We start from the raw sequence: 24,472 nt of genomic DNA, 5'->3' as shown, positions 1-24,472 counted from the left end.
TGGCTCTTACCACATATAAGGCAACCTTTGGAAGTGCCTTGAACAGGCTCACAATATTCTTGTAATTTCCTAACGAGGTCAGTTTTAATATAATACTTCTAAACCACTATCATTTATCATAGGTACAAATGGGGTAATTTAACATTGGACAAAATGTTATCTTTGAGAAAAAAATATGTCCATACAATAATTAGACATATACATCCTAAAGTATTAAAAACACTGCCATAAAAATAACTTAGGACAAGAAAGGACTCTGTTAATCAATTTCCAAGAGCAAGCCATATTTAAAAAAAAAAAAAAACCTCTCCTAGCACAAATTAAGTCATATAAAATCAGTATTTTTAATGTATGTCTATAAATGACAAATCTTTCCTGATGCCCCTGAATTAAGAATTACTACTCTTTCTTATGAAATAAAGTATATCAAAATTTATTTATTTGTGAGACCAGGTCCTTTTCAGTCATTCAAGACCTAAATCACTTTAAATACTTAACAAATGACTTAAGATCTTAATAAGACCCCCAGTGAAAAATATTATTAGCAAATAAAACAGCCAGTATAAACTGATGCTCAAATTGTAGCAAAAGTTTTTACATCCAAATAACACTTTCATCACTGGGGAAGGATTAAATAAATTTCTATCAAATATACTATGATGCATCAATAAGAAGGAGTAATATATAAATTTCCATAAATATACTGTGGGAATATTAACAACTATCATTACAAGCTATACGATATTAACTAGAGATCCTCAAGTATGTAGGCATCAACACAGTTCATACACTTAGTACAGAGATCACAGTACATACATAAACTTACAATGAGATCTGTTTATGCCTTTATTAAACCTATTAGGACAACTATTTACAGAAAATAATATGCCACTATCTCATAGTTTATCAACCATGAGCTTTAAACCAAATAAGTTTAGAAAGGTCTTTTCCAATGTTGCTTTGAGTGTTAGCAAAGAACCAATTATGTTCTATAGGTTAATAAAGACCGAGACTGCCACTGTGCATTAGTTTTGCTTGGTTTTCCTTACGAGCTGCTCAAAGGAAAATTAATATATTCATATAGGATTTGAAGTATTCTGTACTTTAAAAATATTTTTAATCAGAAAAATGGAAAGTTCCTTTCTGCATGCAATAGCATCTTTTTATCTCTATCAACTGGGAAAATGAAGTTTCCTTCATAAATTAATTTACAGAGTACAAGATTAAAAACTAGCATTGGCAAGTGAACTAAGTGGTTATCATTGCAGGCATCCAAAAGGGTTATGTAACAAAATTAAATGCTATCTCTTCTTCATTTTATCAAAACTTTATTTTGAGTTATACAACTCAACATTTCTGAATTAGTACACATTAAATAAAAACTACAGCATAGCATTTGGTCATGCTTTCACCAAAGAGTTTTACATGTGTGCACAATAGTGAGTTTAAGAAGGGTATGGAACACAATTTCCTTTATACCACATACCTACAGTAGGATTCTGCTTCTGTTCCACAAGAGTTCTCGGTGTTCGCAGGTAATTAGCATTTTCAGATACAACCTGCATAAGGAATCCAAAATAAATGAAGTAAAACAGTAAAATAAATCCAGAAGTCTATACTTCATATGCAGCCTGTTCCAGACAGACAAAGGTTAATAAGCTGTATGATAAATATTAGTAGAAATACATAAAACATGAAAGATCATGCAAGATCCCCTTTTGAAGGGAGTCCATTTCATGAGGTCCTTGCAATGAAGTGGTGCAAAGCAGGCATTCAGAATGAAACATCATGTATGAAACAAGACAGATGAAAAGAAGCAATTAAGAGATTGATATAATTTCACTCTTAAAAGAAGCCAAATGCCCACTCTTAAACAGCTCCTGTATTTGAAGGGAGAAAAAACAACTACAAACAAAAGAAAGGACAGACAGAGACTCTTGAGATCACCATACAATTATTGATCCATGCATGGGCTTTATCAGAGTAACCTTTAAATATTCACAGCCTTAATGGATACCATAATCCCTTTTCCTATAATCAAATGCATTATATTTCCAAAAGGAAATTGCTGAAATTATCAGAAACCTCATGTGTGACAGTAGACCTTCCAATGTAATAGAAATCATGTATATTTTAAGTTTCCAAATGTCATCACAGAAAGTCCTTCTGAAGTCATTTTGACCCATATTGTTGATGGGCACATATGCAATTGTTCCCTCTTAAAGAGAACACTAAAATATTATACAGTCCAAAGAAAAACAGACTGTATGTAATCCTTAAATTAGATACTTCCAAATAATGGAATAATGAGGAAGAAAATTATCAATATTCAATATATCCTGCTAATTAAAACTGGACCACATAAATTCTGATATTTTAAAAAAATGTTTACTTTCTCAGCAAATTCCAAATTGAATCTAATTTTTTCAATTATGGAAGAAAATATTAATACATTTTCTTACAATCAAATTACATAATTTGTTTCTGAAAGTTTTAAAAGACAAGTCAAAAAGAAAGATTTCTTTCATTTTTAAATAATTTTATTAACAAGGTAAAATTCCAGGAGAATAACATTTATTGATTGTTTTTAAAATCCTGGATATTTGGAATCTTCTCAGTAAAAATACTAAACACATGCCATGTAAGTGATTTCTTTTCCTCGAATATTGGCAGATATCATTAAGCATTTTTAAATGAACTCAAAATTAAAAAACAGAAGGATTTACTCTGATGTGAAATACAAGGGATTAGATGTCCTCAAAGACAGCTGTTTGTTGCTCTGAATGCAGGGAGGAAAAATGTTTAATGAAGTAAAGTTTAAAAACCTGTTGCCATGAGCCAAAAATACTGGATGTGAAAGCCAATGATTTGGGGGAGACAGGGGAAGAAGTGATTTGTTCCCCTGATCTGCGTCTTCGACGCCCAGTACCCACACCACTGGTATAATGCAGCCAGGTACCAGTACCCTCTGGGCTAGATACACTCAGGGGGCTCTCTTCCTGGAAGTGAGAAAGGGGGCAAAAAAAAAAAAAAAAAAAAAAAAAAGCAGAGCATGCAAAGTTAGATACAACAGAGCCAAATGATCAGAAAGAAAAAAAAATACAGTTTGTTCATATTTGCTTATTAATTTTTTTAAAAAACTACTAAACAGCAATTTAGGAGCCAAATATTTCACTATTTGAGAATTTGATAGGAATGACTAATAAATCTAATTGTATGTGATAACAATTACGGAAACATTTTATTACCTTAAGACATAAAATACTTATACTGCTTCATAATTGTCCCTTCCCTGTTAAAACTGGAAATATTTTAGTAAGTTTCTTTTTTAGCAACTTTAAAAATATAAAGGTTTTCTGCTTAATTTTAGATATTCAAAAGATTTTTGTGCTATTTTGGGTGAATTTTTCAACCCAAGACACTAAAGAATTGTACAAAGGGTCAAAGGGATTTCAATATACATAACTTAGAAAACTAAATCTCTCTGCCTGACATATTTAAAAAATTCAGCATAAGGTGGACTCAAATTGCATCTGTTTATACTTTCAAGCTATCTGTTTGCCCCCTCCAGAGATTATTTACAGATTCAGTAGGCAAAACATGCAGCAAACATTCTCATTTTACATGTTTGCATGTTCAGGTTTCAGAGAGTGAGGACAGAGTAAAATCTACTTGCACAAAATGAAGAGAACAGTCTTTTTCTCTGTATGTCTTTTGGAAGTACAAACTTCTCATATCCATGGAGATGATGGATGCTGGAAAAAGTCTTCAAGATTTTACTTGAGTAATTTACCTTATGGAAGTAAAAGTTTAGCATGGCATAGAAATAATCTCTTGAAATCAACTAAGTATTTATGAGAAAAAGGTTTATAAATGTGTTTTGCGTTTTAAAGATTAACAAGGGCAGTGATTTTGTTAGAGGTTTTATAAATATAGATGAGTTGCAAAATGAAGACTTACATTTTGCTGTATTCAGTGTTATATAGGCTTTTTGGAGGGCAGAGGAGAGGGTTTAATGGTGAAATTCTGAATAATTTGATTAACTATAGATTGCTTATTCAATAACGCATCAAAATCATTGCCCTTACGCAAATAGTAGTGTAGGTTATATTAATTAATATAGCTTATTTCCCAAATTTTCTGAAATTAAGGGTATCTGAACATAATCCCAGATTTTTCATTTTTTCCATTAAGTTATAACAGAACAAATAATTCCAAGTTCTATAATTGTTAAATACCCTCTTTTATAACCATCTTCTTTTGTAACTAAAATATCACATTCAAGGGAACCTTAACGACTATATAATTTCCACTATAAAGTTATAAGGATCTACTTTATGGACAGATTTTTGCCTATACAAAATTGTCAAACTGGAGCACATAAATATTTGAAATTTGAGAATCATAAAACACATATATTTGTATAATTCGGGGCTGTAGAAATGAGCATAATTCTTTGCGTTGTTTTTATTCTCACCCATCAAATGCTAAAAAATGCTATACCTAATTCTTCAGAACTGGCATATTTAAATAATGTTTTTTTCTAAAAGTTGATGGTTCTATCTTAATTTCTTCCTTTACACACATACACACACACACATATATATGTATATATATGTGTGTGTATTTATTTATTTATTTATTTATTTATTTTTTTGAGACAGAATCTCGCTCCGTTGCCCAGGCTGCAGTGCAGTCAGGGGGGCAATCTCGGCTCACTGCAACCTCCGCCTCCCGGGTTCAAGTAGTTCTCCTGCCTCAGCCTCCCAAGTAGCTGGGATTACAGGCCCACACTACCAAGCCCAGCTAATTTTTATATTTTTAGTAGAGAGGGGGTTTCACCATGTTGGCCAGACTGCTCTCGAACTCCTGACCTCAGGTGATCCACCCACCTCGGCCTCCCAAAGTGCCGGGTTTACAGGCATGAGCTACTACGCCAGGCCCCTCTTCCTTTATACTTTTACTAGAGCATTTAGAAAACAGTTATAAGCCCTGACCTCAATCAGTGCTGGGAGAATCATCCTACAGAAAACAGAGATAACCCCAAATAAAACTTATTTAAAGTATTAAAAATGTATACAGGTGCTAAAGCTTTATTTAACAAGCTTCATTCTAACTGCTCAACTTTCCTTTTAAATGTTACTTTATTAATTATTTAAATGTTTTTCTATTAGAGAGCATAAGAATTATTCTAACCTATTTATAGATCTTAATATAAAGGTAAAATTTTTGATTTATTATCAAATATTCAACTTCCTATATAGACTTTGCAATTAGGCTAACAATTTAGAATTTCATTTCTTTACCTATAGTATCACTTGAATCAGTTATTGCTAAAGCATCTCCAGCAAATGCTCTCTACCTTTTTTTTTTTTTTTTTTTTGAGACAGAGTCTTGCTCTGTTGCCCAGGCTGGAGTGCAGTGGCGTGATCCCGGCTCACTGCAAGCTCTGCCTCCTGGGTTCATGTCATTCTCCTGCCTCAGCTTCCCGAGTAGCTGGGACTACAGGTGCCCACCATCACACCTGGCTAATTTTTTGTATGTTTAGTAGAGATGGGGTTTCACTATGTTAGCCAGGATGGTCTCGATTTCCTGACCTCGTAATCCACCCGCCTCGGCCTCCCAAAGTGCTGGGATTACAGGCATGAGCCACCGTGCCTGGCTTGCTCTCTAACTAAAATTATTCTTGATCCATTAAATCAGGCTTTTAAAAAAATTTCTTTATTGAAGATTAACCTAATGTAAATATTCCTAATGTAACAAGACAAAGAAAAGCACTCATTTTTCAAGTTCCTAGAAACAGCTTATTTTATATTTGCATTCTTTTTTTATGAAAACTATATGTAAAGCTCAACATTCTAAAACTAATCTATTTTTGAACTGCCTCTATATTTTTTGTAATTTATTTAAAAATAGAATAACATTTAAAAATTTGTTGGTTTCCCAAGCTCCACAATTAAAGCTGTATTTTCTTTTCTGTTTTATTAAAATATAGTTAGTTTACTGTATGAAAAATGTGTTCTGATACATATACTTACATCATTTGTAGCCATCTTCCTAGATCTTGGAAGTGGAGACTTCCTGTGTATATGAATTGGCTCTGATACCATTGGTTTAAACAATATCACAGCTCGATCAACTTCATCTCTTTTAGAAGTATGTGGTTCATCATCATTATCAATTTTAAAAGGTCTCCTGCCTTCATTCTGTGAGCAAAGAATATAAAACACTTTTACTATTCAGATTTAAGAAATCTCTTCTGATGAACAAATTCAACTACCACTGGTAGAGGTACTTGAAATACATATACAAGTTTGTTTACTCAGATGAATTAACATTAATTGAACTCTTCTAACAGCTTAGTATTATGCTGTGTACTATGAGGGAAAAGGCAGAGTCTCTGAGTTCAAAAATCCATATACTCTATGGAGAAATTAAACAGTAAAATGACAATTAAAAAACTACATAAGACAAAGTGTTTAATTACATTTCATCAAGTGCAAGAATAAACAATAATAATAAATGACAGTAAGAAATAATAGAGATGAGCTTTGTTATATAGTAGTCTCATCAACCTGAGCACGAACTAAATAGCACTTGTATTTATATATTTCAGAATATTTAAATATATTCCAAATATGTCTAATAAATGTGATAACTGCATTAAAAGTAAAAATCATTCAATGACTCATTAAGCATTTACTAAGTGTATAACATGTGCCATGAATTGTACTAGGACACAGATGAATAAGACACAGTCCCAGATTGCAAGAATCCTCCAATATAGTATGGGAGACAGGCAGGCTAAAAAATTTTATATCAAATATCCAACTATAAGATAATGTATACATTGGGCCATAGTAATACAGTAAAACACATGTTTTAAAGCAATAAGAATGGACAAACTAAAACTAAATGCAACTACATTGATGAACCTCATAAACATAATATTGGCCAAAAGAAAGTAAGCTGAGTACATAAAAACCCTCATCAAATTAAGGGTTACAGAGAATAAAAAGGTACTTCTTTAATGAAATGAAATGAAAAAAGGTCCTTCTAAAACTTGAAGGAATCATCATAGTTAATAATAAAACACTGAAAGATAAGTATGTCCACTATCACTAAATCTATTCATCATTCATAGATGATGTTATGAGCATATACATAAAAAATCCAAATGACTGAGGGTAAATTATTAGAATGAATAACAGCATATATCAAGTTATAAATTTGCTAGTTATAAAATTTTTATATAAAACTGAGTTAAAATTTAATATGACAAAAAACAAAAAATGAAATTTAAATCATAAACAAAATTTAAATTTATCATAAATCATTTATGATAGCATAAAAAACTATAAAGGAACTAGGAATTAATCTGACAAAGATGGTGTAAAACAATTATTTGGTGCAAAAGTAATTGTGGTTTTTGCTATTATTTTTAATGAAAAAATAATGATTTTATCAAAAATTATAAAGTATAGTTAAACAAACTCAGAAATATACCACGTCCTTAGACTAGAAGACCCAACACTGAAAAAGTATCATTTTTCTCCAAATTGATCTGCAGAGTAATGGCAATCTCAATAAAAATCTCAGAGTCTTTTCAGAATATTATAAAATGATTATAAAATTTATATGAAAATGCATGAAACATGAAATATTCCATATAATCTTTAAGAACAACAAAGCTGGAGGAGTTCTGTACTCAATACCAATATTTATTATAAAGCTATAATAATTAAGACTGTGGTACTGGTAGAGAGAGAGCAATCAAGTAAGACTAAAAATTCAGAAACCAACCAATCAAAATACAGACACAATATATGTCTACAGTATCAGATGTAGCGCTACAGGCGGCAGAAAAAGGATGAACTCCTGAATTTTATGATACTGGGGCTTAGTTATTCATAGAGTGAAGACAACAAAACTGGACTGCACATCACATGTACTACATCCAAAAAAATCAATTTCGGTGAATTAAAGGTTTCAGGTTATCCACGGCCTTAAAATTCAAACAATCTAGTTTACAGTCCCACCAACAGTGTAAAAGTGTTCCTATTTCTCCACATCCTCTCCAGCACCTGTTGTTTCCTAACTTTTTAATGATCACCATTCTAACTGGTGTGAGATGGTATCTGATTGTGGTTTTGATTTGCATTTCTCTGATGGTCAGTGATGATGGGCATTTTTTCATGTGTCTGTTGGCTGCATAAATGACTTCTTTTGAGAAGTGTCTGTTCATATCCTTCACCCACTTTTTGATGGGGTTGTTTGTTATTTTCTTGTAAATTTGTTTGAGTTCATTGTAGATTCTGGATATTAGCCCTTTGTCAGATGAGTAGGTTGCAAAAATTTTCTCCCATTCTGTAGGTTGCAAAAATTTTCTCCCATTCTGTAGGTTGCCTGTTCACTCTGATGGTAGTTTCTTTTGCTCTGCAGAAGCTCTTTAGTTTAATTAGATCCCATTTGTCAATTTTGGCTTTTGTTGCCATTGCTTTTGGTGTTTTAGACATGAAGTTCTTACCCATGCCCATGTCCTGAATGGCACCGCCTAGGTTTTCTTCTAGGGTTTTTATGGTTTTAGGTCTAACATGTAAGTCTTTAATCCATCTTGAATTAATTTTTGTATAAGGTGTAAGGAAGGGATCCTAGTTCAACCATTGTGGAAGTCAGTGTGGCGATTCCTCAGGGATCTCGAACTAGAAATATCATTTGACCCAGCCATCCCATTACTGGGTATATACCCAAAGGATTATAAGTCATGCTGCTATAAAGACACATGCACACATATGTTTGCTGCGGCACTATTCACAATAGCAAAGACTTGGAACCAACCCAAATGTCTAAAAATGACAGACTGGATTAAGAAAATGTGGCACATATACACCATGGAATACTATGCAGCCATAAAAAATGATGAGTTCGTGTCCTTTGTAGGGATGTGGATGAAGCTGGAAACCATCATTCTCAGCAAACTATCACAAGGACAAAAAACCAAACACCGTATGTTCTCACTCATAGGTAGGAATTGAACAATGAGAACACATGGACACAGGAAGGGGAACATCACACACTGGGTACTGTTGTGGGGTGGGGGGAGGGGGGAGGGATAGCATTAGGAGATATACCTAATGCTAAATGACAAGGTAATGGGGCAGCACACCAACATGGCACATGTATACATATGTAACAAACCTGCATGTCGTGCACATGTACCCTAAAATTTAAAGTATAATAATAATAATAAAATAAAAAAATTCAAACAATCTAAACAAAAGATAAAATTCCTAAGTATTCCAATATGCATAAAAGTGCAGTCTATACAAATCACACTTTAAAAAATTTAAACCATTTTCCTACTTAGAAGTTGAAATAAGAAATAAAAATAAAAAAAAAAGAAAGAAAAAAAAAAAAGAATTGCCTAAAGTAGCTGACTCCAAAAAAAAAGAATTATTTATAGTAGATTATAAAAATCTCTTATAGAAACCTCATGAAAATCTAGAACTGTAGTAACTAAGCACTGAGAGTTCCACCTTCATTACCTCTCTGGAAGCTGGTCTATATCCATAGCCAGATGGTAAATTTTTGTCTTCTTCACAACCTTTGGCTCCTGGACTAAAGTGTAATTCAACATGAAAGCGTTCCTCTGAGGAAAGATCCTAAGAAATATGACAGAACATTTTCAAAATGAGAAATTTTAAGCTCTTTATTTATGTCTGGTAAAATACAAATCAAGAGCTCTGTTTACCTTATTAGGATCCTCATAAAGCATGATAACAATCTGAGTCATGTAGTTGAGCTCATTGACAACATTTAAATAATCCATAGCTCGTTTCCACTGTTCATCCTTTGATTCCTGAACAAAAGATATATGTGGTAAGCATTTTCCCAAACTGTGTTACTTGAAAGTCACTTTATTGTCACTACGGTAGCTTGTTTAATCCTAGTGATACCACATAAAGTGAATACTTATTATATGTACAATTTTTAAAAATAATTCCACTACATTTAAAAGTCTTAGTAAGTTATTTAAGCTTGTTTTGATAAAATATTTTTAAAATCTCTACAAGTTTGAGTATCCCTAACTTGAAAATCCAAAATCCAAAATGTTCCAAAATTCAAAACTTTTTGAGCACTAACATGACACTCGAAGGAAATACTCATTGGAGAATTTTGGGTTTTCAGATTAGGGATGCTAAACCAGTAAGTATAATGCAAATATTCCAAAATCCAAAAACAATTCCAAATTCCAAAAAACTTCTGGTCTCAAACACTTCAGATAAGAGATATTCAACCTATATTAGAAGTTATAGTGGTAACCTTTTTTTAACCGCTTATACAAAATGAAGAATAAATAATTTCTTGAAATATGATAAACACTAATGAATTCTGAGGGTAAGAGACAGTTTTTAACTTTGTTAAGTTCCAAAGTACCTAGTATAGCATCATATTTCATAACCACAGAATACTATCCTATAACAGGAATGCTGTTTTTTCCCACCATCATATAGTTATGTATGTGATATAGGCCTATCAATAAGTATCCCTATTACACTGAAGTGATATTCAAAAATCAGAAGAAGGAGGCATATGTAAATTCTATTGATCTTACCATCTCCTTCACCATTCCTCCATCTTCATTCTGAGAATCATTGGTCTTTAAACATGTAATCATAGAGCATCAGAACTGAAAAGGATCTTAGAGAACATGTACTACAAGCATTCAAAGTAGAAAATTCTATCTGAAAAGGCAAAACTACTCAAAGTAAAGTCTATAGTCAGCAGTTAACAGGATCTACTTAAATTATACATACATCACAGATAAATTTCCTTTGTTGTATACTATGTAATTACATTACAAATATATAAAAGCACATTTCCTTTTTGTATACACTAAGAGTATACATTATGGACTTTAGTACAGAATGCACCTTGTTTTAAAAGCAAATTATAAGACCACACATTGACTGTATGTTTTTTAAAATTCAGCATGTATTTTATTTCTATTTTAGACATTATACATTCTGTGTGTGTGTGTGTGTGTGTGCTCACATGCATGTGTGCAATTTAGAAGGTAGTATGTGAAGAGATGTACTTTTTTCAAAATTGATAAGGGAAAACATAAATTAGCATTACTGAGTTTCACTAAATGTTAAGTTAGCACAAATGATGAATTTAAATACTGAAAATTTTCATTAGGTGAACAGATAATTGATCTTGTGATTTTGTGATACTCCAGTATTAAGAACACCATTTAATGTCTAACTCGGTGTTGCAGTTATAGATTTTGCTAGGTCTTCTCTAATAAATAGATAAAATTAAGTAATATTTAGTAGTAACTTCCAGAACATAATTAATATGTAAGAAGACACAAAAGTATCTTTTTAAATAAAGGCCCCATTACACATATTCCTGAAATCTTGTTTATAATCTTAGTTCCTTAACAAACTTTACAAATAATTCTACAGAAAGATTTTACCCAGTCCATTCCGAATAATTAAAAATTGCAATGGGGAATATACTGAGTAAGATTTTAATTATATTACTTACAGATTCTTACAAGGATAATAAGAGTTGGGATAATGAAAACAAAACATTTTGGTAGACTTTAATTTTCACCTTAGTAAATACATGTAATTATTTTTCCCCCTGGAAGCACTGATTTTTAAAATAATGAAGTTGTTCAGTTTTTGTTTTAGAAATGCAGCCTGAATTCAATATATGCCCAACAAACTCTAGATCCACGGCTACCACCCTAGTCCAAATGACATCTTTTTGGACCACTGTAATAATTTCCTAACTGGTTTCTTCATACCCACTTTCACCTATCTACTGTCCACACAACAACCAAAGCCACCCATTTCCCTGCTTAAAACCTTTCAATAGCTTCCCAATCCACTTAGAATACAAGGCACTGACTCTTCAACCATATCTGCTGTCATTTTATCCAATACTTACTATTATTCTCCAACCACAGGCTTTCTATCAGTTCCTATATTACTCATGTTCTTTATACCCTCTATATATGTCAAAAAAGACCATGTAAGAGATGTATGTCTCCTCTTCACAAACAATTCCATCAATACTACTGGATATACAAGCTTTTGCCTTGCTAATTAATGGTCAGTTTTTTTCCCACTAATCCACATACTTATGCAAGGATGTCACTTTGCTATTCTTTAGTGGGACAAAGAAGAAAGAAAAAACCAGAAGAAAGAACATATGGATTTGGAATTTTAATTGGAACAGAACTTTGAAACAGCCTTAGGATAACTTTGATAATAATTACTCTCAAGGACCAGTAATAAGATTGATTAGGAACAGACATATACCAAATCATCACTATATATTTCACTGCCCTTCTTTTAAAAGTACATAAGAAAACAAAATTTTTTCTTTTATAGATCACTTTCTATACAGACGTGCATAGATGTGTATACCAATATACGCACAGAAAAATAAAGGAACATTCTTATCTTTTGGCTAGTTTAGAGATGATTGATTTAGATGAGATTCTGGACTTCAAGTAGTATTACTCTATTACAGCATGGCACTGAGTGGAGGGGGTGGTACTGAGGGAGATATGAAGTGAGTTTTGTATGTGGGAAGAATACAAATTACTGTGGCAAATAGGTATCACTGTGGCAGATTTTGTGTTTTCCAAAGATGGCTGACATACACATTCAATTCTACATACTCTTCTTACAACAGGATAGGGACACTCAGCCCACCTAGTGCTGTGGGTTGTTTCCTCTCCTTCTGAACCTGGATGAACCTCTGTGATTGCCTCAACCAAGAGAGTCCAGCAGAAGTGATGCTACATGATTTTAGAAGTTAGGTCATAAAAATGCCATGCACTTGCACCTTGCTCTCATAGGAAGCTCACTCCTGGAACTCAGTCAGGTGCAATATTTTGAGGAAGCAGGCCACATGAAGAGGCCAGATGTAGGTGTTCTGGTTGATAACCGCAGCTGAGGTCCCAGCTGACAGCCAACATGAAGCACCAAACATGAGAGAAAACCCTTGAGATTATTTGAGACCCAGCCACTGTCTGACTACAACCTCATGAGACCCTAAGTGAAACTTCATAATGGATCCCAGTCAACACTCTAAACTGTATGAGATAAAAATGAAATGACTGTGGTTGTTTTAAGCCACAAAGTCTTGGTATGTCATTACATAATAGTAGATAACAGTAGATAGTACATAATAGTAGATCAGTGCCACAATGTCTAACCAAAAACCAAGTTCCATCAATTCTGACCCCTAAATGACTCAAATTCATCAGGCTTCTCTTTACTGCCACCAGTCTATAAAATCACCTAAAATACTTTAGATTATTGTTTGCTTAAATGTATCTTCTCTGAAGAGAACATCTTTATCCCTAAAATCTAGCAAAATGCTTGGTATATAGTAGTCCCTTGAAAGATGACATTAAGTAGTAAAACTTAAGGATGAATTACTAAAATTTCACAGTAAAAATAGCAGTTAGTGATTTAATTACAAAATTAAATATATTTGTTAGACTGAAATAACTTATTCTACTTACATTGCATAAGGCACCATAGCGAAGAATAGACAGCAAAGAATGTACATGACTTTCACTGGTAAAATATAATCTAGTACGAACATGACGTTCAGGAGACAGAACACCTCTAGAATACCTAAAATTAAAAACAGACAGTGTTCAAACATAACCATATAATCAAAAACTCACTAAATATTGAAATTATTTTCTAAAATTAAATTTAATTTCACTAGAAGTAAAAGACCACGAAAATCTATTATTCTTCCAACCACAATAGAGGATGTATCTTCGTATATATTCTAACATGACGCAAACTATAACTAACTAGGACCTCTGAGAGTAGTCAAAGAATAGACTTAATATTAGTCAAGTACACTGTAAATAGGTTATTTTGTCTCCTTTAGTAGCAATGACAGAGGTTATAGACCTAAAGATGCTCACAGACATTAATGCTGCTAAATGGGGTACACATTGATGGCCCCATGTGAACAATGGACCTATATATTCCCTTTTCCCCACTTACCTTAGTTTTCTCTAAATTGGAGCCAAAAATAACTTTGGTTGGAAGTTAATAGAAATACCTAGGTAATACTATTTTCACAATATGCCAGTGACACACTTCTGACTTCATAGGACCATCGAAGTATAATTCAAATTTGAAGTATGCAAAAATAGATGCCTAGAGATTTAAATAACCAGTACAGTTTCTTACACAGGATGAAGTTTATTTACAGTGTCATCATCTTGTGTCCTCTGAAGGTCTGAGCGAATTTTTCTCACCAGAGGAGTACAGTAGCCTTTGGCAATCTCCAGTTTTTCAGCTTTAGTTATACCATATTCCTGAGCAAAAAATACATGACATTAGAAAAAGGATATAATGACAAAGTACTCTAAAAAAATACACTCCTAAATTAGTCTAGTGAGAGACAAATATTTTATCAAGCCTTTTTTGAACGTTGGATAACTCTGAGTTTGCATTTTTTGCAACTGCAAATGTATGATTTTCAAACTATTAAGTATAATCGGAAGGATTTTGTGGTGGAACTGAACAAAAGCCAGTAATTTCTGAAGGGGGAGAATGAATGGGTGAATGTAACTTTTATGACTAGTATTCACTAAATCAGTGGTTTTAAATGTAAAAACAACCCTAAAAGAAAGGTGGATTAAGGCCACAAACACTAAAGCACAATATGTAATAAATATATGAAAAAAACTAAACCTTGAGATTTCTGTCTTTCCAAATGTCAAAGATTTAAAAGACTAACACGTTCTTCAAAAGCCTTTGGCCAATATTTTTAAAGTTTTAACTGGAAGTGAGCCTAGATTCCATGAAATTATCAAATTTAATGACATAATCATTATGAGTTAATTGGATTTGTAAGGAATTAGCACAATGTGAAGTGTCCAGAAAACATGGCAATTTTAAGAGTACTTGCAATGAAAATTATAGTTCAAAGCAGTAGAAGAGGAGAAAGGAAGAAGGCAGAAAAGTGGGGGTAGAGTGGGAAAGAGGGAGAAAAGGGAAGAGGGAAGAAACACACAAACCTTCTCTCTCAAAGTTCATTCTAGGATATTTCAACTTAAAGGCTATTTCTTGCTACTAGATACCTCCAGAAAGATTCACATAGAATAACATCAGTATAGACAATAGATCTCAAAACTGCCTAATAAAGAAAATGCTGACTGATTACAGATGAAAGACCTAGGAAAACAGGACTTGCTAGGGTGATTTACCTTAAACTAAAGCTAAGGTGGTTCAATAATCTTGCCAATGTAAGTGACTACAGAGTGAATATGCAACTGTGTATTTACGTGTAAATGAAAGAAAAATGTTGGAATTAAAAAATCATCAGGGAAACAATTTTTTTTTAATTTGTTATTAGCAAGATGTGAGGAAACAGGGATTTTCATATACTGCTGGTCTGGGTAAAAACTGATTAAAGATTTCTGGAGCTACAGAAATGATCTTGAGTGAATGGAAAGACGTGTGTAAAGAGAGTGAAACAAATTTTAAAAGTCTAGATTTCCAAAGACAAGTTGGTTAAATAAATTATTCTTACATTCACACCACTCAGCCATTGGGAATAATAATGTATATATAGCTTTATTGGCATGGAAAGAAGTTCTTTATGCTAAATGAAGGAAAAAAATAGGTTGTAAAATAGTATGCTTTTTCTGATTCAGTTTTCGTAAAGAATGTATTTGCTATATATACGCCTTTATGGAAACAATTATATGTAAATGAATTTAAGGAAAGAGGCCTTTAAGAATATTCCAAAACATTGATATGTTTTTCTTTTGTTGGTAATGTTATAGTAATTTTTTTGCTCTATCTGTATTTTCTAGTTTTATTACAAAGATATATTACTTTTATAATCAAGAAATTTCTCTCTTCAAAACAGTGACATATTTTGCTCATCTGCCTCTATCAACTAGGACCAAATAATTTTTTAGGTATGCAAATTCTCATATGTAGTTACAATATTTGTGCCACAAATAGAACTGATTAAAATACCAGCTAAGGCGACTTGAAGGCTTTCTATGGTGATTTCAATGAGAATGTCATTGAACTGTCTTTGGGAAATGCTACTATAAAGAACTGTCTGCATTTCACAATCTACAGATAACCAAAGAAAACATCTTTAAACTTCAACTAATATGTGTCATCTCAATTAAGATAATTTTAATATCAAATTTGGTCTTTAAATGTTTTTATTTACCACCATAACATCATGGCTATAAAACATCATTTTTAAACAAGGGCCCCAATTTTCTGAGGATTAAGCCTGGTTAAAAAGTGAAAATTTGATTCTATTGTAGCATAACACCTATCAAAACTAGTTTAACTGTTAAAATAACTAAAACAGACCGTATGCATCATTTAAGCCTAGATATGATTGGAATTACATAATTCACATAGCACAGACATAAAAATTAATCAATCAATGTAAGAGTAGAAACTGATTTTTTAAGGCATAGTGTCATTTTGAAGTACACCAGAACATACGTATATACATTTCTCTTTCACAGTGATACCCTGTTAATCTACATTAAATTATTCTAAACAAGTTAAAACTTTGTATTATTTGGCTGAGTCAAGTCTTGAAGCTTGAAATATTATTTGCTTGAAAACTATGTATGCAAAATTTTATTTTTTCCATTACAAACCACATTTTCATTATAAATTATTGCAAATATGTTTATAATTGTTAGTTATCTTTTTGGTGATTGAAAACACCTGCCTTCTGTCCACAGTTTTTGTATTTACGAGGCCTAAAGTAATAAAGCAAGATATTTATTGAACTGATTCAACACTCTGAAAAAAAAAAGTCCAAACTTTCTGTTACAATAAAGATTGTCCTATGAAAAAGTTAGGGAGATAAACCCAAAGTTGTCCTCTCCTCAGTTTATAAAATAATCTCAGGACACCAGGGAAGCATATAAAAAGACCTCTTGTATTAAAAGTATGAATTTACCAAAAATAGAACTGATTTATGTAAACTTGGGCATAATTTTATCTGAAGAGTCAAACGATTTAAAAAATAACTTATCCGCTTGCAGTGAGCCAAGATTGCGCCACTGCACTCCAGCCTGGGCGACAGAGCAAGACTCCGTCTCAAAAAAAAAAAAAAATAAAATAACTTATCCAAGAAAAATAATTTTAGAGTTGTCTTCAAATAAATTCTCAGACTGTCATGAAAATCTAACCTAATAGCAGCAAAGAGAATTACTGTAACAGACAGAGAACAGCTGAGCTTGAAGAATTACTTTGATAGATACAAATGATGACTCAACTCCTTCATAACATACTAATCTTTAGTGCTTCTTCTGGTATTTAAAAAAATTTATTATAAATATTTAAGTTACAAGGACATGGTGAGAAATGTCTTCAACTATATAAACAATACACCTGAAATACATACACCATGTAAGGAGGAGAAATGACCATCTACAATACTGTTAACCCTTGAGTTTTCTTTTTGGCTCAACACTTAGAGACTAATTTTTTATTCCCAGTTGTAAAATATTTAGTATATATAATGGAAACAGTAGAGGGGTGAGATTAAATAAGCAATGCAATGGCACAGACATGGATATGCTAAACATTAGACAAAGCATTGTGTATTTAGCCTCTGAGCAGGTGATACATTTAGATACACTGAAAGCCCGCCTTGAAAAGTGCTTATAGCGACCATAAATATCTTAAAGTCTTGTATTCACAGCTATTTGTTAAAAAGCATACTTACAAAACCAAAACATTTTATTATACAAAATAAAACTTGTCTTTTACAGAATAAAACTTACCTTTTTCATTTGCTAAATGAAAGAAATTGTCAGGGAATGAGTCCCATTTCCTAAGTAAATGTTTCCTAGAGGCCTAAAGACATATTCGTAAAGTCTGAGATATTTTCATCCTGTTTTAAAAATAATTTTTAAAATCACAGATTCATACAATATAGCTAAAATTGTCTATATTATATATCTGATCAAATATGTAGTTCTCTTTCATGTTGAAGAAACAAGCTAATTGTTGACATGTACATAAATACCTATAGGTAAGTTGTACAACTGTCTGAATTCTCAGTTTTTCAAAATCTATAGGTTTTCCTGTACTGTCTATGAATATTAGGAAAGGGACAGTTATTTTAACCATTCTTACGCATGGGTATTTATAAGTTAGCTTTTTGAACTTTTTTTCATAATCTTTATCTTTTTCATGTATTTTTTTCCTGCTTTCAAACTTTATGTAGTCCACAGCTGGAATATCTGATCTACTCCAACCTCCTCTTTACAATATCCAAACAATCTTGTACTGAGTTGAAAAAAGGTTCAAAAGTGACATCAGGAACTTTGTTCTTCTAACATAGTCCTGATCTCAATATGTTTTGTCACTTACCCCTTTATTATCAATCCAATTCTCTGCTTAATTGCATTTTAGTTATTTGAATTCTTGTTACACCTTTATTTTTATTCTCCTATAATGAAAAGACCCATGTCCCCCAAAAAACAACTATGTATATCTCGACCTCTAAACATTATTTTCAAAATACTTTTGCATAAAGTAAAAAGAATTGCAAAAAACTTTATATAAGACCGTAATGATCTTTATGTCTTACTCCCCACATATTTCCATATATAGATGGCAGATGCAAAACAGGTGTTCAATAAATACTTAATTGATTTATTCCATACCGTTTTCTATTCTTCAGTTTGTTCACATATTATTATTCTCTAAGAGTATCAATTCTTAAATTAAAAAAACATTTACTACCTTCTTATGGCAGTGAAAATACTCTGTATGCTACTATGATGATACATGTCATTATAAATTTGCCCAAACCCATATGTATAACACCAAGAGTGAACCCTAATGGACTATGGACTCTGGGTGATGTGTCAATGTAGGTTCGTCAGTTATAACAAATGCACCATTCTTGTGGGGGACAATCATAACGTGCGGGAGGACGAGCTACGTATGGAGGCAGGGGCATATGGGAAATCTTTTACCTTCTGTTTGATTTTGCTGTGAACATAAAACTGCTCTAATAAATATAGTCTGCTAAAAAAAGTCACTGTAATCAAACTATTAGAAAATCAAATAATGTGATCAATATAACCATTAAAAGCTTAAAATATAAATTCATAATTGCCTAATTTCCTGTTTAAAGTTACTGGTTTTCCAAGGACATGAAAACCAACTACCTTTTTATCCACCAACAGACATTTTAAAAGTATCTATTTTTTCAATATTATAAGAAATTGATTCTTAAGAATGACTTACCTGAGGGATAACAATATCTGCTAATGCCTTCGAAAGCCTATATAATTCCATTGTGTTTTCTAATTTCAAGGAACCATTATGCTGGACATCATATTTTATACAGTCATATATGTCAGGGATTTTACTAATATCATATCTTCCATTCTTTGTTTTAAAGTCTTTCTCTAACTTGGACCATCTACGTAGCATAAGCTCCAATGTTTCACTATGGTAAAGCTGAATATCTAAAACAACATAACATTTTTAGTTCATGCAACTTAAAAATCTGATTTAGAATATATATTGTTAATAATTAGAAACTTTTTAAAGTGTCAAAAATACAACTGTATGAAGTTAGAGAGTTACTATAGGCATACACTACTAGCAATCATGTATTTTTTAGACTTAAAAGGTTAGGAACTAGGCTTATAAAAGAGTTTTTCCACATATTATAGACTTTAATAACAATAAGGAGAAAAAGAGCAACAATTTTAACAAAGCTCTTTTAAGCTCATATATTTTCAATTTTCAATACTATTATTCTTATTAGACTCACATAACTAAGTGAATAGGCAGACTAGCAGAGGAACATTAGACATTAAAAATATCCAAATGATCCATTTTCTGCCAGAAAAAAACCCAAGATGCCAAAGTTGTCTAAGTTACTAACCAAGTAAGTTTTGGGGCCAGAGCCTAGGATCACTTTCCTGTCGCTTGCTCCTTCTTATTACCCTGTCTACTCACTGCTTAACTATATGGCAATGCTGCATAATCAGATAATCAAATGAGAATATTTTATTTTCTCTTTCATGCTGTCATGGATAAAAACCACTATAACTTAGCCATTATTTTTTTGCTTGATATATATTAACTCATACTATACATAGCTCTCAAGAGAGGCTTGATTTCTTACAAGATTGGTGTATCATATATTAAATGCTTAATTGAATAGTAACTTTTATTTGTTCTATGCTCTAATAAAAATATATTTACCTGATGATTTGGGATCTTCCATTCGATGTCTGATTTGAGAAGTCAAACTCTGAATTAAGGAATAAACTTTATCACAGGTCTTCACAGGATTTTTAATTAAATGCATTGATTTGATAAGAGAAATGCTTCCAGATGGAGTAAGCTACAAATAAGTAAAGTATATATTTTATATCTGGTTATGCCTAATTGTCTAAGAGAACAATATACATATACAAAATTTTCCAATAGCTGGAGAATAACTCCATAGCAGAAATTAAAATGACCACAAAATACAGTTGACCCTTGAACACCACAGGTTTGAACTGCAAAGGACCACATATGTGCAGGGTTTTTCCCTAAAAGTTACACCAAAATGTACTGTTTCTCCTGCCTCCCCTTCCACCTCCTTCACCTCTTCCACCCTTGAGACAGCATGACTAACCCCTCCTCTTCCTCCTTTTTCTCAGCCTGCTCAATGTGAAAATAAAGATGAAGACCTCTAAGATGATCTACTTCCTCTTAAGGAATAGTAAATATATTTTCTCTTCCTTATAATTTTCTTAATAACATTTTCTTTTCTCTTAGCTCACTCTAGAATTTTCTTAATATTTTCTTTTCTCTAGTTCACTCTATCATAAGACTAGAGTATATAATACATATACAAAATACTGGGGAACTTATAAAAAGTATGTGGAAAAATTGAGTTAAAAGATAAAAGTAAAAAACTTTATTTCTCAACATAAGGTCTGTCAGGGTCAAGACACTTTTGTAAGCAATGATATCAGCCATTTAGTCTATTCCTAAAATACTGAAGATCCTGGGAATTTATCCATGTGAATGCAGACTTTTTTACATTATTAACTGAAGAAAAATGAGTGCCCCTTAAATATTTTTTTAAGATTAGGAAACAAACAGAAGTCAGAAGGAGCCATATCAGGACCACAAGGTAGATTCCTAATGACCTCCCACTGAAACTCTTGCAAAACTGCCCTTGTCTGAGAGGAATAAACAGGAGCATTGTCATGATGGAAGACTCTGTAGTGAAGATTTTGTGGGTGTTTTCTACTAATGCTTTGGCTAACTCTCTCAAAACAATCTCATAATAAGCAGATGTTATTGCTTGTTAGCCCTCCAGAAAGTCAGCAAGCAAAATGCCTTGAGCGTCCCAAATAACTAGTGCCATGACCTCTGCTCTTGACCAGTCTGCTTCTGCTTTGACTGGACCAATTCCACCTCTTGGTAGCCATTACTTTGATTGTGCTTTGTCTTCAGGGTATCCTGGTAAAACCAGTTTCATTTTCTGTTACGATTCTTCAAAGAAATGCTTTGGGATCTTCATCCCACTTGTTTAAAATTTCCATTGAAAGCTCTGCTCCTGTCTATAGCTGATCTGAGCACAATGGTTCTGGCACTCTAAGCAGAAAGTTTGCTCAACTTTAATTTTTCAGTCAGAATTGTGTAAGTTAAACCAACTGAGATGTCTATCGTACTGGCTATTGTTCTGCTGTTAATTATTGGTCTTCTTCAATTAGGGCATGAACAAGATTAATTTTTTCCTTGCAAAATTGATCTGGATGGTCTGCCATTGAGGGCTTCATCTTCAACATCATCTCATCCCATCTTAAAACGAGTTATCCATGTGTATACTGCTGATTTCTTTGGGAAACTACTCCTATAAACTTTTTGTAAAGTATCAATGATTTCACCATTTTTTTCGCTTAAGCTTCACCATAAATTTGCTGTTTGTTCTTGTTTCAATTTTAGCAGAATTCATGTTGCCCCTCACAGGGGCTCTCTTCAAACTGATGTCTCACTCTTGTTAGTGCCTCAAACTAAATCCTGTTCAGACATGTCATAACAAGTTAATACAAGATTATTTTAGTGTAAAAAAAAGTTGAAATTTGTGTATAGTTTTTTCATAATGAGCATTCATATATGTTCATTGTTCATGTTATTGCTAAGGCTTCCAGTCAAAGGTAGGCTTAAATTGGTAGTTAAGTTTCTGCAGAGTCAAAAGTTATACACCAATTTTTTTACTGGGAGGGGGACTGGCACTTCTAACCCCAACATTGTCTAAGGGTGAACTGTATAGTAATAAGATCAAGGAGGAAGTAAAAGACTCAGAATTCATGTTAAAAAATATTAAACCTTAGCTGTCTTATCAATAAAGAAAATTTAGCAGAAATACTCTAACTTAACGGAATTTGATGACAATCTGCTGACTCTGTTAACATGCGTAAATACGGTTCTGACCACTTGACATATATTTACACGTAATAACTCTAGGCATCTATTATTCTTTTCCCAGATGAGTTACTTACCTGAGGTTAAGCTACTTGCTTAAGATCAAACCACTAGGATGTGAAGGAGTAGGACTCAAATGCAGGTAGTCTGGCTACAGACTGGTGCTCTTAACCACTATCCTATTATGCCTTTGTAATAAATTTTTTTTGAATAAAAGCCATCAATAAAAATATAGTTCCACATTCCAGTTTTGACATTTAGCTTGGCAAGTTATTTACCCACATTAAGTAAGTTTCTACAAATATAAAAAATGTCAAGTGCAATTCTACTTCTGGTTATAATAAACTAGGTAGTTTGGACCAATATATCCACTGAAGGGAAGTAAAAATTCTGGGCAAAGAATATCTATATGTATGCTTTCAGGAATCTGTGAAATAACAAGGTGGTAAAGAATTATGGCAGCAAAACTCAAAGGTCAGTGATCCATAAAGTGAGCCTAGAATTTAAGGCTGTTTCTCCACTGGAAACATTTATATTTATGAATATAATAAATGACTCCAGTAAAAAGAGTGCATAAAGGAAAATTTATGGCCTAGGGTGCATATTTTGTAAAAGACAGAACATTAATAACTTAGTAAGTATTCACCTGGGGTTATTAATTTTGAGTATCAGAAAAATAGCAAAATAAAACTAGTGAGGTAGAATAAATTATTAAGTAATGAGAATTAATCAAATGGAAAATAAGCATATAATTCAGAGACCTAACAAATCTTAACAATGGTTCTTTGGAAGGACTAATAAACTAATCAACCACGGTGAAACTGATCAAGAAAAAAAGGAAAAAAGTATAATGTTAAGAAAGAAAAAGGGGTATCTCTATAGATCCTACACAAATTACAAATAAATTAAAGACGAAATTATGAACAAACTTCTAAAAAATGTAATTTAATAATACTGACATAAACATAACTGAGAAGTACTAATCTATTCTGAAATCCATAATTAGAAACTTTCCCACAAAGAAAACACCCACAGGATTTACCATACTATTTACTAGTAAAGTTTACCAAAAATTTAATGAAATATTTGTACATATACTATTCCCCTCAAATAGGAAGCATTCCCTAACTAATTTTACAAGACTAGCATAATCCTGACATTGAAATAAAAGACACAACAAAAATAAAAAAGTAATGGTCAATCTGACTGATGAACATAGATTCAAAATTCCTAACCAAAAATTTCAGCAAACTAAAATCAGTGATATGAAAGAAAAAGATCATACATGGAAAAGTTGAGGATATTCTAGAACCAAGGTTAGTTTCACATTCAAAAAACTGTAAGATATAATAGATGAAAGAAAATATATAAAATTCAGTAAGTTTTTATAATAGAAACTCAGCCAAATAGAAACAATGAAATTTCCTTATTTTGAAGAATGGCAGCTATATAAAATATCTACAGAAAACTTTATATTTAATGTACAAGTGTTACTAGAAATGTTACTTTTATTTAATATTATTCTGAGGGTCCTAGCTATGGAAAGCAAGAAAAAGAATTTTTAAAAAACAAAGATTGGAAAAGAAAAAAACCTATGGATGTGCTGTTAAAGAAGGAAACAAATCTAGATAAATTATTAGAACTAATGAGTTCAACAAGGTTGATGCCTATAATCTCAATATTTTAAAAATAATTATATTTCTATATAGCAACAACAGAGAATAAAACTGTTAAAGAGGGGCCATTTATAATTGCATAATATCAATCACCTCAGCCTAAATCTAACAAAGATGCACAAGAACTCTGTGAAGTAAATTATAAAACATTATTTAAAGATATTAAAGAATATCTAAATGAGCTACACTACATTCACAGGTTGAAAGACTAGAGAAAAAAATATAAATTTGCACAAACTACAAATATAATACAACCAAAATTTAAAAATCCCAACAGTATTTCTGACC

At 32.2% G+C, this 24,472-nt stretch overlaps 2 protein-coding genes across 27 annotated transcripts in view; one reads left to right on the top strand and one right to left on the bottom strand.

Annotated features, from left to right (window-relative positions):
* GIN1 (gypsy retrotransposon integrase 1) overlaps positions 1–24,472 on the top strand; it is a 163,390-nt gene that overhangs the window by 62,915 nt on the left and 76,003 nt on the right. The window lies entirely within an intron of this gene.
* Positions 1–24,472, bottom strand: part of PPIP5K2 (diphosphoinositol pentakisphosphate kinase 2) — a 106,796-nt gene that overhangs the window by 40,806 nt on the left and 41,518 nt on the right. For 9 of the 24 annotated variants that reach the window (XM_063612861.1, XM_063612854.1, XM_063612848.1 and 6 more), the window contains 10 exons: positions 20,286–20,427; positions 19,314–19,537; positions 14,244–14,371; positions 13,553–13,667; positions 10,616–10,660; positions 9,752–9,859; positions 9,546–9,662; positions 6,039–6,206; positions 2,826–2,999; positions 1,487–1,559 (listed from right to left, as the gene is read on the bottom strand). In XM_063612861.1, coding sequence (XP_063468931.1) covers positions 1,487–1,559; positions 2,826–2,999; positions 6,039–6,206; positions 9,546–9,662; positions 9,752–9,859; positions 10,616–10,660; positions 13,553–13,667; positions 14,244–14,371; positions 19,314–19,537; positions 20,286–20,427 — 1,294 coding nt within the window. The remainder of the gene's footprint in view (positions 1–1,486; positions 1,560–2,825; positions 3,000–6,038; positions 6,207–9,545; positions 9,663–9,751; positions 9,860–10,615; positions 10,661–13,552; positions 13,668–14,243; positions 14,372–19,313; positions 19,538–20,285; positions 20,428–24,472) is intronic. The other 15 variants (XM_063612870.1, XM_063612863.1, XM_063612867.1 and 12 more) reach the window with 3 other exon arrangements.

The sequence above is a fragment of the Symphalangus syndactylus genome, chromosome 11, assembly GCF_028878055.3.
Source record: "Symphalangus syndactylus isolate Jambi chromosome 11, NHGRI_mSymSyn1-v2.1_pri, whole genome shotgun sequence".
Taxonomy (NCBI): Eukaryota; Metazoa; Chordata; class Mammalia; order Primates; family Hylobatidae; genus Symphalangus; species Symphalangus syndactylus.
Note: the sequence above shows the minus strand (reverse complement) of the source record. Positions and strands in the feature narration are given on the sequence as shown.